At 42.8% G+C, this 18,206-nt stretch overlaps 2 protein-coding genes across 2 annotated transcripts in view; one reads left to right on the top strand and one right to left on the bottom strand.

The window, feature by feature from the left end:
• LOC128255986 (zinc finger protein jing) overlaps nucleotides 1-18,206 on the top strand; it is a 132,421-nt gene that overhangs the window by 96,682 nt on the left and 17,533 nt on the right.
• On the bottom strand, nucleotides 11,512-12,783 carry LOC128255987 (uncharacterized). Its single transcript, XM_052985951.1, has 3 exons — nucleotides 12,269-12,783; nucleotides 12,026-12,214; nucleotides 11,512-11,966 (listed from the first exon to the last, which is right to left on the bottom strand). Exons 1-3 carry the CDS (start codon nucleotides 12,573-12,575, stop codon nucleotides 11,746-11,748), a joined length of 717 nt encoding a protein of 238 aa, XP_052841911.1. The 5' UTR covers nucleotides 12,576-12,783; the 3' UTR covers nucleotides 11,512-11,745.

Genomic DNA, 18,206 nt, shown 5'->3' with positions numbered 1-18,206 from the left:
GGATCAAAATAAATAAATAAAATAGACTTTGGATCTTTAAATAGAACCAAATAATTTTTATAGAGAAATCGAACCTAGATCGATTTGTGTTCATCGGTGCACCCAATAAGGATCTAAATAAAATAAACTTTGGATCTTTGAATTTTTTTTTTTTTAATGTTACAAAATTCTTTATTGTAAAGAGAGTGCAAGACTAGTTACTTATGATGCTTAATATTTTCATGCTCGATTAAAATGGCGATTGACTACAATTTAATCGCAGTGTATGTCCCGACTTCACAAAGCTGGACTCGGAGTCCGATCCGGAATCCCGACAAGCCAAAGGCAAGGGCAAATGACTGTCGAGCGCCGCCTTAACAGTGCCTAAGCTGGCGCGGGTGTAATTGACAGCTGTTATTTAACAGACAGCGGCTAAGAGGCGTCTGCTGGGGCAGTGGGTGGTGTGGGGGGTAAGGGGTGTGGGGCGATGGTTCGGTGGGTGGTTGAGCTGTCGTCGTCCTTGTCAACGGCCGCCAGCAGCTTGCGGATGTGTGGAGTGTTAATCAAAGCGTAGTTAATTGCTCCGCCAAAGGAGAGGCCAGAAAAGAAGCAGCTCTGATTGGGATTTATTTTAGAAGGGGGCGGGGGATGGATGGGTAGCAGTGGATCACTTCTATGGGGGGTCCTTCGGATCCCTGTGTATGCGTGCCTTTTGATTAACTTAACCCTTGTTGCCGCTGTCATTACTGTTACATGTCTAATTTGGCAAGTGCTAAGTGCCAGGCAGGGTCGTGTCCGATTTTCGTGCTACTGAGGGAGGGGCAAAGTCCGCAGCGCCATGATGTCTGTAAAAACAATAAATACTAATTAAAAAGTATTTAAATAGAAATAGTCAACAAAAGGCCCACACACACACAAGTATTTTTGTGTACATGGTCATTGTACCTTCCAGTTTTCTACTCAATTTGCCCTCTAACCCTTTTTATTGCCTTCGCCCTGCTTCTAAAAAGAAAGTCAAAGTATTTCGCCCGCATATGTGTGTGTATGTATGTGTTTGTGTGTGCACTTGTTTTCGTGCTCGTTGTTTACTTGCCTGCTCACAAGCGCCACCTAGCGGAAATGCTTCATAAAAACTTAATTGTCCGTGTAACACTTTTTTATAGTTTTACCCCCAAAGTCTTGTTCAACTTTAAGTGGCATGCAACGCACATGGACACATTCTGATTGAAAGACTTTAATTTCGTTAGGAGAGAGTTATGCCAAGAGGGAATGTTTTGTGGTGAGTGGAAAAAGGGGAGTAGCAAATGTATATGGGGAAGAGATTCTGCCAAGACAGCAATGGGGGTATTAAATTGGACTGAGAAGTGCAAAAGTCTCTGAAATGGAAATAAGTGGAGTAATTGGCTGTGGCGAATATGTAAACGTTTGGATATCTCATGGGAATTGCTAAAATAATGTAAAAAACAAAATAAAAGCATATTGTTAAAACTTCAATTATATATATGACGTGATTTAATTAGACACCTAAGTTAATTATCTTGCCTGAAAGTGCAATTTAACTTTATGGTATTCCTAGGCTTTAATGCTAGCCAATCTAAGTTGAACAAGCTGTTCTTTAATGATTGGTTTGGCCTTTCTTGTGTGTATCTTTTTTGCTTGTAAGCAAAATTTAGTACTTCCAGAGTCCGTTTTGAGCAAGAGAAAGCCTGTTATGCTGATTATTATCCATAAACACGTGTCGTATTTCCCTCAACTCAACGCCATAAAAGCAATATGTGGCACCATTGTAATCAGCAAATAGTGAGGTGGACTTCCGTGCTCTTCTCTGCATTTGCTTTCGTTTCCACTACAGAGACCTTAAAAAAAAGTGCCGGCAACTTCGGCGACATCATCCATTCTCATCCGTCGCACTCGCAGCCCGTGACAAAAAGATTGCGACTGACAAAGGGAAATAGATTGAATTGCGTGCGAAATGCGTTTGCCATGCGTCGGCTGCATCAATGGAACGTTTGTTCCTCTCCTCGCACCCTTCGCACCCGAAAAAGGAAAAGAAAAGAAGGAGCAGGAGCAACCTGGCCACATTGTCTGCCCCTGTTTCCGCCGAATCCTAAACACTGTACGTGTAAGGCATTTAAAGTAATGAAGCGACCGACGGCGGATGGGCACTGGAGGCAGTTCAGGTTATGGGGGTGGCTCTCGATATTAGTAACATTTGGGCGCTGACATGATTTGGCCAGGACAGTCATTCAAGTCGGGCTGCCAATACATCAATATGTCGTCCAGTCAGTCACCCAAACGATCCGCCCAATGAGGCGGCAAACGAATACAGGACCTGGTTCGGTTCTGGACCACAATCAGGATGAAAGGCTGCACCAGGAGCGGAGATGACACGGGTATGAGTTGGTGGCCATAGTTGACTGCCTGCCGACATATGTGAGACATAGGCGAGCAGTGCGTTAATTTATGTGCGGAATTTAAATGGATCACCATCCGGCTGCAGACACGCCTCCACCGACCGGACACCCGCAAATTGCTAGAGCAAACATTTCCAGGCGGGGCAATAGACATCAGCCGGAGAGTATCTGGAGGAGAAGGCCTTTGCCACTGTTGGTCCTTGATAAATGTTTGGCTCGACAGCCATGTTTCTGTTGGTTTAGCAACACCCTCCCACCCACGAGAGATGTTTCCTCCAAGACGAGCTCGCTTCGCAGGCGATTATGAGCAAAGTTTTGGTTATTTATCAATTTAATGACTGGGGACTTGCCGTCGGCTGGCGCAATTTAAAGCTTTTAGATTGGATGTATATGGCGAAATTAAGTTTAACTGGAAATAAAAATGATATTAATTTCCTTAATGGCTTATGAAAAGTTTTAGAGCCTCGACAGCCAGTTGGGTAGTTTAGCCCCACTTTAAATCATTCAACCAGATTGAACTCTCTTCCGACTGCGATTCGAAACGCTTTGACACTTGGCTCCATCTCCATTTCCATCTCCGGCTTATTGATTTGTTTCACTCATCCACTTGCGAATGTCGCTGTCAGCTCGTTATTGATGGCGCCATCAGCAGCTTCAGTCCTCTCACCTGGCACCTGTTGGGTTTTGGCAACACTCTCTGAATCTGACGCAGAGGAAACCCCTTGACACCTTGGCACCTTGACACCTTGGCGGCTTAAGCTCCCACCCACTGAAGCCCTAAGCCACCTCCCTGAACGCTTCGCTGCACTTTTCCTCTCCGGCTGTTGTTTGGATTGGTTTCTGTTATTTGCCTGACAACATCCTTCTGTCCCTTCCCCGTCCCTCCTTCCGGATGCCGTACAAATGTCAGCATCATAAACCAATTTTTATAAAATTTTCCAATTTGTTTAGATGAATTTAAGCAGCATCGGCTTGGGGTGGCAGCAAAAAATCCTGGCAAAGTAAACACTGATGCGCCGGGGGTTGGGCCTCAAGTAAGAAAGAAGTCGGAGACGGAGACGGACGCGTGCTGTCATTTCTTTTGCTGGCTCATGACATGAGCACCCAATCCCATTCAATCTCACATGCCACCCTGTCCTTCAGTTGTTTGCCTTCTGCTCGCTAGGCGCTTGATAAATTGTTCAATCAACTTGTTTCGCAACTGATTTGGGCTGGGCCAATTTCCGAAAGTTCTGCGCAAGTTTTCTCCGGCGAGCGAGCGAGTGGATGGCAGTCATATAAAGTTTATTAAATAGTCCCAGTGACCTGGCCGCCCAACTTTTCTGCTCTTCAGCTCTTCAGCTCTCAGACTTGAAATGATTCTTCTGTTTAACTTTGTTCCTGTTCAAAGGACTTCCCGGCTAAGGAGGGACAGGTTGTCCGGGTTGAGTGGCAGCTCTCCTCTATTCATCCTCTGGGCTTGCCATTAACGCATCTTGTGTAATGCATTTTGCACACCCTTTAACCCCGTCCACACCAAGGCTGCTTAATTTCAAATTAGGGTGGCGATTTCGTGCCATGTGCCGGGGGTTAAGGGTTCGAGTTCGGGTTCGGATGCGGATTTGGATTCGGGTGGAGGGACGGTGTTTGTGATTTTCATTAATGGCATTTGGCACAATTGCAACCCGATCAACCCTTCAGCACACAAACTGCAATTACAGGGCCTGACTTTGACTTCACCTGAGGGTGCAGCTGAAAACCAGTCCCGGGAAGTTATCAAAAATCAACATAGAGCCAGCCTGCTTTTCACTCCGATCTGCATCCGCATCTTTGTCGGCTATCCCCACTTCAAGTCAATCTTCAGTATTTGCAATCAATTTAATTTCAATGACGGAACATTTGCATGGTGAATGGAGAATGGAGAGATGAACGGACTGCACCCGACGATAGGCTGATTCTGTGTAAATATGCAAATCGAAAATGCAAATTAGTTGAATTTTGATTTTGTCTCGAGTGAGATGAATGAATGAGAACAGGAGCGGCTTCTTGCCTCATCTTCTATTTTAGAGCCAGTGATGTGGAAGTGAAGTTCAAAGAGTGGAGGGAATCCGTTGAGTGGGAAGGGTAGTAGGCTGGAATAGGATTAGGCTGCCACATGCGTAAGCTCTTGAAGGGGATTCCTCAAACAAATCACTTTTGTTATTCTAGCTTTAAAGTACCAGAAAGCTCAAGCAGAAACTTGATTACGGCCCGTGCTGATTACTGTGATATCTACCTGATATATCAGCTGTCTCACACGTGCACAAATAGGGTCTCCGATAAGGGTATCTCTCTAATATTAAATTTCATTCAGACTTTACCTATTCGAAATGTCCCAACCCCCTTCTAAAACATCTACACCAGAGGACAAGATAATAGCACCTAAGGTAAACGTATCTTTGAACCAGTTTTTTTAACAGTCTCTGCAATTTACTTGTATGTTAATCAATACTATTAAAGACAGAACATAACTTATTATTTCTTCAAAAACCATGTGCAATATTTTTTAATTTTTAACTGTTCCATTTTAAAGACCTTGAAACCTTGCTAATATATGGTCCCAGCTGAACATCCTTGAGTTCTCGGCCTCCGTTCTCAGGCTTTATTCCCACCCCTTTGCGAGGCACTCGACATTCCGCACACACTCACGCGAATAGATCATTGCCATTTCGTGACAGGAACCTTTCCTTTGTTGTGCCTCAAAGAGCAGCTCTAAGCATCCATCGAAAAAACAACAAATGATTAAACCCGAACTCGACCAAATGCATTCCTCAAATAACTCAAATATTTTTAAAAACTAAACAAAACACACTCTCAACTTGAAGCGAAGTTGAGGGCTCGGCAACCCTTGGCCGCGACATCCTAGCAACCCTGAAAGGAACCCTGGGCTTTTGCCTGGACATTTGGTACACTATTATTATCATAATGCTCGCTCTTACTCGCTCTTATTATGATGATTACGCTGGCCTCGTTGGCTTTTCAGTTGCGGGGTGTGCGACTCACGTGGCAGGGAAATCGGAGAGAACGGGAGGGGGACAGGGATTGAGAAGGGGCACGAACGAATAGTCAGTACCCCTGCTACACAAATCAGTTTGGCAACCATGAAAAGCGAAGCCAGGCGATGGATCGAATGTATGTAAATGGATCTACAGCCAACGAGCTCCGAAACTAAACGAAATACAATGACTCGAATTGTAAAGTATATTTTAGGCGTCGCTTTGCACGGTCCACTTTTGTTGAAACCATTACAAATCAGGAAAGGAAAATAAGTTATACTTCCCTGGAGACCTTGACTAAAAAGATTTATGAGAATCCCACTATGTAAAAAGATGAGGTGGGACTCAAAAAGGAATGATTACAATTTGCGTAAAATACAATTAAGACAATGATAATGTGGTAAAAGGTCACACTTTAGAGGGCCAGAGGAAAGATAAACTGAAAAGTGCAAACTTCATTTTTTCAAGATAATTCTTGGCTCCTAAGCTAAATGTATTTACGTGAAATGATTATGATCTGGAATAATAATAATGTAAGAAGAAATCCAGTCGAAAAAAATTTTTTGTATTGAAAAAAGATCCTTCAGACGGAGAAAAGCGGCAACAGTGCGTTTTTACCGCTGCGTGAGGGGAACGCCTGGGAAATGGTCATGAAATGGAACGCCAAGCAGTAAATTAAGTGCCCGCTGGGAATTTTCTTTATCGAATTGTGCGAATGTGTGCGTGCCTGTCTGCTCTGTCCCTGTCTTCCCAGCTCACTCTCTCTTTCTATCTCTCCCTCTGTTTGTCTGCCCGTCTACGATTCGTGGGCACTGAAAGAAAACTTAGAGGTCATGCAACTAGTCAGATAAACGTATTACAGTTGACCTTTTATTGTAATATTATTTACGGTACATATTATAGAATTAGCTTAATGATATGAGACAATTGCCTCTAAATATTTATTTTGAAAAAACGAATAATGAACCCAAATTGCCAAAACGTAACTTTGATGCATTACTATATGTTTTTCTAACCAATTTGGTATATGTATTTATAATAAAACGAGAAGATTATTTTGTACGAATTTAAATTGTTTTAAGCTTCATTGTTTTAGTTTACTGGTAGACGCGTTTCCGTCTCCTTCATTATATATAATACGATCTTAGAAATCACGTAAGGTACAGGGCTCACATAACCGTGAGAGTACACTTATAGTAAATCTTTTTTAAGGATGTAATAATACACTAATGCTCATTATCAGAATGATTTTTCTGTGTGCAGAATACAGGAGATGAAGCCAGACCGCTTTCCTGGTTGGGCCGACGGGCTTTTAGGTCTATCCTGGGTTGGGTGCTTCAGCACTCTTTGCCCTTACCTTCGAAACCAGACCCCTGCTCTGATCGCATCGCATGCCCATTGCCTGGGCCAACCCTTTCATTATGGGCCCAGTCGAATCGAAGTCTTAGCTTTAAGTTCTTGCCATGCGAATTCATCTCGATATTCGTGTATTCTCTTATTTCTGAACAGCCAGTACACATTGCCTGTCTTTCTTTCTCCTTTTGTAGTTGCTGTTGTTGCCTCAGCGCACAGTATTGTTATGTTAATTTTTGATTATACGCAAACCCATTGTTGTTGTTGTTGTTGTTGTTGTTGTTGTCGGGAATGCGAGTGACTGGGTGAGTGAATGGCACGAGCCCAGTCTTTCATATCTGCTGCTCACTAATTTGTGCGCGTGCCGACGGCTCAGGGTGCCTTCCCCACCTCCCCACCTTAATTTCGACTACCCCCGGTTCATCATAGCCTGAAAATCGCATTTAAATAGTGCGGAATACCCAGTCTTGTGCCCGTTTTTTGGCTGTCTGTCTTTTGTGTCTGCTTTCCGAGGGCGTCATGTTCTTCTCACGACCACGTGCCGGGCATCAGTTTCAAGTTCGCCCCCAACTAACCCACAAAGGGTTTAAACATCCCCATCGTACTGTGAAATTAAAAGTGTTTCGCTTAAGTGTTTTGTTGTGTTTGTTAGTTGTTTGCTGTTTGTTGTTGCTCTTGCCGCAGGCTTTAACTAATGTGTAAGACAAAAACGAAGCTTGTCCACCAGACTGTCCTAGTCTCAATCTCTGGGTTGAATTGAGGGTTTTTGGAAGGATGCAGGGGGGGTGGACGACGACAATTACAATAGTCAATCAAGTTTCACTTGGGGCTGGCACTATGCCTTTCGAAATGCCCAAAAGCTTAATGAACGAGAACATTTTGCGGTGACTCAAAGAGCTACGGCATCCGGCTGAAGGATAAGCTAGAGATGGGTTTGGATGGGTGAAAATGTGTATCTGCCACGGCGCACAGTTAAAGCGATTGACTCCGGATAAGGTAGCTCCCTTTGGAGGTTAATTAAACCCTCGCTTGGCGGCCACGTGTTCCAGGCTCGGCGGTGGGGCAGTGATGCGGGGGTCGTGATGGGCATTAATGAATGTGTATTATGAGCGTTGAGGTGCTAATGGACACGACACGCCACACAATTTGGGCGCAGGGCAGTGGCGGGCAACAAAAGCGTTGCAGCCGCAAATTGCATTAGAAATGCAAACAAGTGGGTTGCAGGAGCTCCACCCCAAATCCCAAAACCCAAAACCCAAAAGCACCCAATGCAGCCAATGCAGCCGGCGCAGAGCCCCAACTAACGGAAGTGTTCGACATGGAAGCGGGCGCTAATTGAATATACAAAATGCCCAAGCAGGACCTGGATCAGGAGAACCCCCAATCTGAACCCCTGGCACGAACGTGGAAGTGGATGTGCAGATGGATGTGGACCACGTGCTAACCCTTCAGATGTTGCTATTGTTGCAAACCAATCGACCGCCGTTCGTTCGCCGGGGTTAGCCTCTGTTTCACTCACTCAAGGGGTTGCAGATTCGGACATCGTGGGAGTTTTGACAGTTGGCGTGGTGCTCCCGCCTCCTTTTTATTGCATTTGCCACTTCCGCCCTTCCGCTCATTGGATATGCAAGTTTGGTTGCCCTTCCTCGAAGGGTGCTTTCAACTTTTCTACCAACTTTGAAACAAATAAATATTTAAGAACATATTTTTTCAGCACTCTTTCACATTAAATTAAAGTTTACTCCAAACTTTAATCCAAATTAACTTTATATTAAAATTAACACATTTTGTTAAACGATAGACGTTTTAACTCCAGTTGCTTCTATAATTAAAGCCTCAGACATGTAGAAGGGTATTAAAAACGTTGCCGTTGCTTTTTCGTTTTAATTTTATTTAATACGCCCCGGCTGTTGTGTGTCGGTTTTGTAAACTTTAATCCCATCTATATGCTTATTTGAACTGGCTGTCCGCTATTGGATTTCCCATCGCATAGCGTACCCTCAAGATGACTTTCTGACTGGCCTCTACCCTTTAAACTTCCTGCTGCCGATTGCCCTTTTTTATGTCCATGGTTAATGGGTTCAATTCCTTATGCGCTGTGAAATTAACTTTTCATTAAAGGCTAACAATCAGTTTCTTACTATAACAAATATTAATCATTCATATATGTAGATCCTATTATTTAAAAAGAGAGCTTTACATACATTTACTTCCGAATATTGACAATTTTACCTTAAAACAGTTTTGAATTGCGCCTGTTCTAAAAGTAAAAATAAACCTTTAAAAAATAAAGTCAAAGGCGATTAAATAATTTAAAGCATATAATACAGGAGAAAATCATTTGATATTGTAATTTTAATGACAGAGAAATGTTTTTATCTTAGGTTTATTATTTAGTTTTATCTCCATTTCTGCTGGGACGGCAAACTGAGGGGTATAATTTTTTATGAAAGTGAAAACCAATTCGGAAATCCTTTTGCTACAATTAAAGATCTTTTGCTTCCCTTTGGTAGCCACATTTAGTCGGGTCTTTTGTGACCGTTCCTGTTTCTCTGGATTTTACTGTAACTGGCAGCGTTTATGGCATCGTTACTGTCGGTATATCTGCGGCTCCTGCCACGTTGATATCTGCAGTTCTTATCTGGACTCCTTTTGGGCTGCAACTTTCATTGCGGTTCGGCTTGGCTGGATTTGGAATTGGGTTTGTATTTGTATTTGGGTTTGGGTTCGGTTCGGCTTGGTTAATCGTTAGGGCTTGCGTGGGATTAACCAGTTTCTGGGATTGAAGGCGGGTGGGAATCGAGCTGAATGGTTTGGAGACTGGCTGTAGGTTGTTCTATTGTTCTTGTTTTGATTGCAACGTGCAGATGTCTGGTCTGTTTACGGCGGAAAAGTTAATTTAAGGGAGTGCTTTCCATCATTTGGGAACCCTCTCTACGTTAGTCTTGTAATACAAATAATTATTGAATCGCACAAGTTTCAGAAATCAACTAATCTTCATATTTTCTTTTCTTTTTCAGGTAGGTGAAGTCGTCACTTGTAAATGGTCTGATAATCTGGGCTGCCAACTTGATAAGTATAAGCTTCAAACATATTTTCCCCTTACGATTAGGATAAACACCCCCAGAGTTCTTATCGAAATCGAAGCAAAAGTTTTGTGGCCGAGAAAAGAAAGGAAAAACAATAATTTCCGGTTTATGTCTGGAGCCCTCGTATTATGACAGCCAAACGATGAAAGCGAAAGCAATCGACTTGGCTGCCCCCATATGTTTTCCGCAGGGGCGGAGGCAAAGGGGGCCTTTGTTTTCGTGGCTCCTATTCAGTATTTGGCATATGCAGACAGCCATCATGTTGTTGTTATTATTGGCCCAGCTCAATGAGGCCTTTGAATGAAATGTTTATTAGCCTGATTATTGTTCATAGACCAGCCGCCCATCTCCCAGTCCCCCCTTCCATCCTTCCCGCCCCCTGTTCAATTGATGTTCCCATAGACTGCAAGTCAGTCGAGTCACGCACTTCCTGGACCACGCCTCCAAATGCAGTTGGCGGCAGGGCGGGTCCCACAGCTAAATTAGCAATTGTCACATTGCGACGAATGCATCGACACACCGAAGAGGGGGAAAATTGAGTAAAGGCACGGGGGTGGAGGAGAACAAATAATTTTCCACTACTCATCCCAGCATCCCCAGCTGCTCCTCTTGACTTGGACAAACTGTGGATAGCCACTGAATGTACCCCTTTTCCCACATCCCACATCAAGGGGGTTGAAAATCGTAACAATTAGCACTCAAGATAGATGTGCTTGAAACTGCGAGAAAGGGAATGAAAATAGGAAAAATTATATGACTTTGTTCTCCGAACAGACCGTTTTTAAATTGTCCTTAAAAACACAACAATAAGTTGGTTATCCAATTGATAGTATTTCAATAGTTTAATGCTATCAAAGCAACTTTAATCTCTTAGCTAATGAGCCATGTCGCAGGTCTGATGTCCAACATCTTTCGCTCGAAAATCGAAGACCCTCGCCCGCCCGCATGCTCCATTAGCGTCACACAATTTGTACCTACCGAAAAAAGAAATCCATCAGAAGGGGCTCCACAATAAAAACCAATTCCAATGAAATTTTTCATCCCACCAAATTGAAAAAGCGAAAAGAACGAGAAGGGCAGGCAAGAAACAACAAGAAGACAGCACAACGGACGACGGGCAAACAAATAGCCACGGACCCGGCTCCGAATCTCACTGCCTCTGATGGAACACAATAACCTGGGGAGCAGTACGGCGGCGGGGAGGCGGCGGCGGGCCGAGGGGAAAGAATCTCGAGAAGCCCTTTTTATGGTGCAACAAATCTCGGGCTGAATGAAAAAAAGCGGCGGCGAGTAGACCAACGCAAAGTGGGAAACCGAACAAACAAGCAAGACCTCCACCTTCTTTTCTGAATGGGGGTGGAGATGACTTCGCCATGACGACGACGATGACGACGACGACGACGACGATGACGTTGTGGCTATGCCTGTGCCATATTATTAAGTGTAGCCAGAAGCAATTAGGTGTAGATAAGCAAACAATAATGGTCCCAGTCACGTACCGTCGCGTCTCTGTACTCTAGGCATTTAACGGACTTCAGAGATGGCACTGGACGGTCAAATGCTTCAATCACTGAAGTGTATTGACCAAAGGACACACAGCCGCCATCAACTTTGCAATAGTCCTATTACTTTTTAGACATTTGTAGTTTTTATTAGCCAGCTCGCATTATTTCTTTAGATGTTTACCTAAATCTAAACAAATAAGAGGGTTGTACTTCCGTCTTAGACGAACTTGTTTCGAACTTGTGCCTGGGGCAACCGGAGGATTTGAACGTCAGAAGACGATCCCCCTGTATTCAATTTATTCCTCCGAAATATTTTGTCAGCCACATGAAACAACTGTCAATGCTCCAATAAGTTTCGCACCACCTACAGCCCGAACATCTTAAAACGAGTTCAGAGGAACATCCACTGAATCCGCATGACGCAGATCCCCAGAAGAGGGACCATCGTCCAGGGCTGGACAGGAGGGGCGCCCTTGTTCAAGCATTGACAGTGTTCCATGCAGTCACCGCATCTACTGACAGGTAGCTTCTCGTAATGGAAGATACGTGGGTTGAGGGCCAACTGGCAGCCAACCTTGGGTGAATATAGACAGCAGAACGTCTCTATGTAAGCTGCGAAGGAGACGGGTTAAGAGGGCTTTAGGCTCCGTGTAAGGGCCTGAGTAACGAACGTATTTGAAAGGGATAGGGCGTACACCGGGCGTAAGGGGTATCATTGCTCCTTGTGGTCCTTAGGTATGTATAATTTGAAGTCACTTTTTGGTGTATTTGGGCACCAGGAGCACAGTAGTAGCCCGTATAGTTGGTCCTGCAATGGAACTTCCAGTGAGCGTTACAATCGACGCACTGGCCAAGAATGCCTGCGGGATTATCAGAATCAAAAGGTAGATGAAATCAAATGAGGGATCACTTACCTGGAATCAAGAGCAGGACAATTGCAAAGATATTTATTGCGCCAAGTGACATATCATCCAAAAAATTAACAAACATTTTCTTTTTTTGTGTAAATGTCAAACACGTATGGTTTTTTGAAAAACTAATCAATAAAACCCAGTGTCCTAGGCGAACCGAATATTCCCAGCTAAGATTCCATAAGTTAAGTCCATAATTAACAGCATCCGAATGACGTTTGCATATTTCAAAGGCAGCCACAAACTGATTCAGCTGATCTTTAGTGAATTCTTCCTCAGCTGGCGAAATTCCCCTGAAATCTGTGCTCATTATGCTACGTGGGCTGGCATCGGTCGAAGGTTCCTGGAAATCGCATCTGAAGAGCGTTATTCAGAATGCAGAGGAAACGAAGAGCCGACATTATTAACGATTCACAATTTGCTTGTGACGCCATGGACACCGAAAATGCATTTTCAATATGTTCGTAGCACTCTTATTCTATGGGATTTTCCAGTCGTACTTCTTGTATTACTTGGGCAGATCTGAGAAATTCAAAAAATATGTTAGCCAGTGTAGGATATTTTTTCGTCCTTTCGGTAAAATAAAAGTAGTTTTCAAACAGCATTATCCCAAATGTTTAAAACCCACTTTTTGATTACCAATAGGAAATAGAAAATAGGAAGTTCTTTACGTTTCCGGTTTTTTACCTATGAGAATTTAATTTCGCTTAATGGAGAAGTTATTGATTATTGTTGCATTTTCGCTTAGATTTGAGAAAAATATGTTGCTTGGTTCAGTTGATTAGATTATTGAGTACCCTATCTCAACGGGGACAATAGAGATGTCAGTCTGCGTATGCAGTTCAAATTAGCCCCCGCATTTGATCTAATTGCAGCACTTGTTCTAGGAGGTATGAGTCTCTGGAGACATGGCAGTCGTTTGAATTTGAATTGCAGAATCTGCCAGCCTGACTTGGCATCTGCATTGTTATTCAAATGCTGCCATTAATACTTCACTAGCAATTGAAAGTGCCCGACGACGACGACAAATGCTGGAGTGCATGTGAGTCATCCGTGGGTGAGTGGTGTCTATGGCCACACATCATGTGTGAGTGCTCCTCGGAGGTACATCCGATCTCCCAGTTCACTTTGGTTCCTTGCCAGGCATTCATATGTAAATTCCTGTGACTTCTCCAGTGTAGCCGGAAAGTGGAGTGCCTGGGTGACCGGTTTTGGCATGGCTTTTCTATTTTACTTTTCTACTCCTTTATCGTCCTGTGCACTCTTGTGCTCAAAATACAGAAAAATGAGTTGCAAGTGTTTTGAATTTATTAACTTTCGTTCAAAGCAGCCCAGTGGGAGGCCATCAGCTCCTCCCTTCACAGTCAAGTCTGCCCACTACTCCGCCTCTATTCTGTGGCATTAATGGAAAATTGTAACACAAAAGTTTTCCCGCTCTCTCGTCAAATACTTCTCGATTGTATCTTCCGCGTGGAGGGGTGCGTTGTTATAGTTGGTGGCAAACAAAAAGGGAAAAAATTGAAATCAAAATCATTTGTAAGTCTGCGATGGCCCGAGGGGAAACCCCGCATGCCAGCAGCAGTAACAAAGCGGCAACAGCAACAATGACACCAGGCAACATCAATAATGGGAACACCAACAGCAATAACTATCACAATCGGGCACACATCGCCATCGTCATCCCCCAAAAACGGTATTGAATTTCAGTTGCCATTGCCTACCCCACACTGGTCCTCAGGCCGTCTCAGTTTTTTCTGGGCTCTTATTCCCGAAACATTTAATGAATTTATCAGCTGGTCCCCATCGCCAGCTCTGCTCTTCGACTGGTTCCATTTCCCAATTCGAAGAACGACGGTTGAAGATCGAGGAATCTTTGGACCTCTCTGCCGTTTATTAACATTTAATGTTAATGGAATCGTCTGCGAACGCAGCATGTCGGGGTCACCACTCGAATAAAGTGCGGAATGCGCATAAAGCCTCAATCAAATTGCTTTGGATTTTCTGCCCCACTGACTAATCCCAAACTGGAGTGGCACACGCACTCACTTCGAACTCCAAAGATTCTCCACTTCCCGGCAAGCTTTAATTAACCCAAGAGAAGCGGGTGCTGGGACAATAAAACTAGAAGTAAACACAATAATTGTGTGTGGATATGGCCCTGAACCGCAAGCACCGAAAACCGGGCTCAGACTCGATCCAGAGCACCTGTCGACTGCCTTCGGGGCCTACATTTAGTTTCACTTGCATCAGGATTAAAGACACTAACAGTGTGTGGCATGTTGCACGTTGCATGTTGCCAAGAACATAGTCAAAAAGCAGAATGCGCTGTTACAGTCAGAAAAAATTTCGAACACCCTATATGTTATAATCTCCGGATTTACATACAACTAGAAAATATTTTATAATTAATATACTTAAGTTAATGAAAATGATTTGGAAAGTCTTCTCTCAAGGCAGGTTTTCTCGTTTTTATGGTAAGCTAAATTTAAAGATGAGCAATTTGATACGTCCTACCATAAGAAGGAAAAATAAGGAAACAGAAGTCGAAAATATTGGCAGCATTTACGGAAAACGCAATTTTGATCATTTTTCTGAGTGCCAAAGAGCTCTAGACAAATATTTCCACAAGCAATAAGGCAGCAAATAAAAGCAGGTAGACTGAGAGAAGTTGAGACAGGCAGAATGAGAGTTTTGGAGTTTTTGGCTGAGATAAAGACAGAAACAGACTAACTAAAACCAGCAACAGGACAATTTAATTATGCAAGATTTTCAGTGCCTCGCAAGCTCTTTTATACCGTCCGAAAAACATTACTCCAACTGCGCCCGCTTTTGTGAATTCGTCTGTAAAAGAATTTGGCCAAGATTTTGCGTAAATTGATTTTGAATAAATTAAAACTTAAACATTGACATTGTGCCCAACCGAAGTGCAACTTCTGTCAGGAGTTTCGCTGGCATCTCATATTCAAGGGGGGGCTTCAGGTAAAGCAAAGATAATTATATAAGCTTTTTGTTTAGCAAAATGGTTTATTTACTCACATTAACTCCTAATTTATTGTGGGTTTCAACTGTGCTAATCTCTCTGTATAACTTTCATTACAAGAAAATGTGAATAACACTTTTCATTTAAGCCAAAAAAAATGGTCGAGAAAATGACAACTATGTGATTAATAAGGAAATAACCACATACAATTTATTTTACCCAAAACATATAAAATTTAAATAGTTTTTAACAAATAAAATCACAACGATTATGACCTTTTAAGGGAGACTAATATTTCAGATGTTATTGTATTCTTATGCCTAATAAATAAATCCAAATACCCGGTTAGAGCATTCCTACATGCTTTTCTTGCCTGTGCTCGCGTAGCTAATTTTTCCGATCCCCTCTGGCAATCCAATTTGTAAGTCGTCCACCAGTTCGTTCGTTCTGCCTCCCCCTGTAATGATAAATCATCTTTTGTGTTCCCGCTTTGTTTTCTCCGATTTGGTAACCGTTTTCTCAGCCCTTTCCACGGATGCCGATGCCTCTTGTGGGATTCGGTTTCAAGTTGGGGCTTCTTCACCTTGACTGGGCATTCGAAAATTTCAATGTAATTTCATGATTGTTGCGAGCGAGCGCACGCATTTTGATTGATACTTTAGCACTACTTAAAGGCCATCGGCCTGCTCCCTCCCTTCCGAGTCTCGGAGTTCCAGCGAAAAACAATTGTCGGGCGAAATGCATTTCTGTGGATTCATCAATCTTTATCGTTCCTCACCTCGCAGCGGTGTAGTCACCCGAAAAAAGTTTATTTCCTGCTGCGTTTCGAAATTCCCAATTCCTGTGGCGCTCATTACTCGACAGGCAGGATAGGTTCACGAGGCAGGTGGGACGGGGGGCGGTTCGACAGGGGCAGGGGAGGCGTGGCCAATGTCCGGATCGCCACTTGTCGCGGACTCCACTTTGACTTCGGTTTGAGTTCGAGTTTGAGTTTGAATTTGAGTTTGAATTCGAGTTCGGATTTCTGCTCATTTCGTATGCCGTTAGGCGGCCCAATGTAATTATTCAATACATTTTACGTGCCTAGCAAGCCAAACATCTCGCCAGTGCCACGCCCAGTGACAAGCCACGCCCCCGCACCTGTCCCTCCCTCAGCCCTCAGCCCTCGTTTTCTGCCCGAAAAACGTATATGTGTGAGCCACAGTTGGGCTTTCCCACTTGCGCTTCATTAGAATATGTTTGTATCTACGATATGTCATTGACTTGTTTCGCCTGACCAGCGCCATCTGTGTGCCCTGACTCCTGGCCATGAATTTTCTCCCCTACTGACATCCGCTGCCTTTCCGCCACTTTCTGCGCACTTTTGCAATTTATTAAACATTTTATTGCGCCCCAAGGCGTACTTGCCCGCAAGTAAACGGCTCCACACAAAAGAGCCAGAAGTTGAGATGGAAAGTTGGGGGTGGCCAGACCGCATTTCTAAGGAGCAGGACAATTAAAGGTAGGTCGCCATGCAAAACGATTCTGACACAGGTGGCCACACGTACCCCACCTTTCAAAGGCCCTCACGGCCCTCAAACCCAACCCAACCAAAAATTCGATTTGCGGCTGATGGCCGGGAGAACAGAAGGATTGAGGCAGGATTTGCCAAGGGAGGAAATTTGCAATTCATGAGATTTCTTATAGTGGACGCACTTGGGGATTTTATGGAGTAGTTACTTAAACAACATTTTACTTCTTCACTTGAACCACGTCTTGAACTTCTGTAGTCATTAGCCGCATATTTGCAAAGTCTTGGAGCTAGGAAAAGTCTTTTAAAAGTTTGTACACGTCTTATTTTAAACGGCCATACGTATAATTATCTTTTTACCATTATTGACACTTTATATATAAAATTGTTTTGTTATAACTTATGAAAATTACTAAGCTTAAGTTTCTTATTTCAATTATTTAGTCAATCAAGGCAGTTTAAACCAAGACGGAAAGATATAGTCGAGTGCCTCGAACACTATTGCAGGTAGCATACAGTCGGATCAGGCCTACTATATCATATAGCCAATGCTGGGAAAGGTACTAGTTTTTTGGATCTAAGTAAGGTATTTGAGAAAATAAGTACCTAGGTAAGGTAATATCTTTTACAAGTGGTGGAAATAACTTTTCTGCAAATTGCAGTGAAATTTTATTAACTTTAATTAGCATATTTGAAAAAAAAAATTACAAAATTCAATTTAGTAGTATCCAGCTTTTAAGCAAAAGAACAATATTGCAGTACCTTAATACCTAACATAGCAAATTTGTATGATAAAAAAGCTTTAAATAGGTAAGGTAAAATATTTACCTAGGTAAGGTATAAGGTATACAAAAATTGAACATAGGTACGTACCTAGGATCGTACAAGTATCTAGGTACACCCCAACACTACGTATAGCTCTCATATGAAAAATCGGGATAATAAGTGCAAAAATGTTAGCTAGACACCAAGTTTTCAGTGTATGCAATTTACTTTGCGCTATTTTTCTGATAGAAATAGTGATGGTTAAGAATTTAAAAAATTAATTTAATTAAAATCGTTCTTTGAATTATAAATTTTATAGTAGGTACAAGACTATAGATTTATTTAGTTTATTTCTTCTCTTCTTTTATAATGTTATATGACATGTCGGCATGAAATGCAATTCTTAGCATACAATGATTTTTAAGGACTTAAAGAACAAACGAAATCAATAAACCATTGTTTTGATATCCTGTGGTCACCTCAAACCGAAGAATTTTCGAAAAGTGTCGCTGACGGAGCTTATTTTCGTCGCTTTTCCAAACTAATTTCAAACTTTGCACTTGATGCAGAGTGGTAAAAAGCGCAGCGAGTGCAAGAGCAAACACAAGCGCTGGCAAACACTGAGCACACATACCTACAAAAAAAAACTGATTGTCAGATTGACGGAGCAAGCGAGACAGCTGATG

The sequence above is a fragment of the Drosophila gunungcola genome (assembly GCF_025200985.1).
Source record: "Drosophila gunungcola strain Sukarami chromosome 2R unlocalized genomic scaffold, Dgunungcola_SK_2 000012F, whole genome shotgun sequence".
Classification (NCBI taxonomy): Eukaryota; Metazoa; Arthropoda; class Insecta; order Diptera; family Drosophilidae; genus Drosophila; species Drosophila gunungcola.
Note: the sequence above shows the minus strand (reverse complement) of the source record. Positions and strands in the feature narration are given on the sequence as shown.

Excerpts from the sequence above, each read along its gene's own strand:
- LOC128255987 (XM_052985951.1), bottom strand. The coding sequence starts at position 12,575 with ATGAGCACAGATTTCAGGGGAATTTCGCCAGCTGAGGAAGAATTCACT. Across the intron at positions 12,215-12,268 it reads TGTCCTGCTCTTGATTCCAG|GCATTCTTGGCCAGTGCGTC; the intron begins GTAAGTGATCCC and ends ATAATCCCGCAG. Across the intron at positions 11,967-12,025 it reads GCCCTATCCCTTTCAAATAC|CTTACATAGAGACGTTCTGC; the intron begins GTTCGTTACTCA and ends TCTCCTTCGCAG.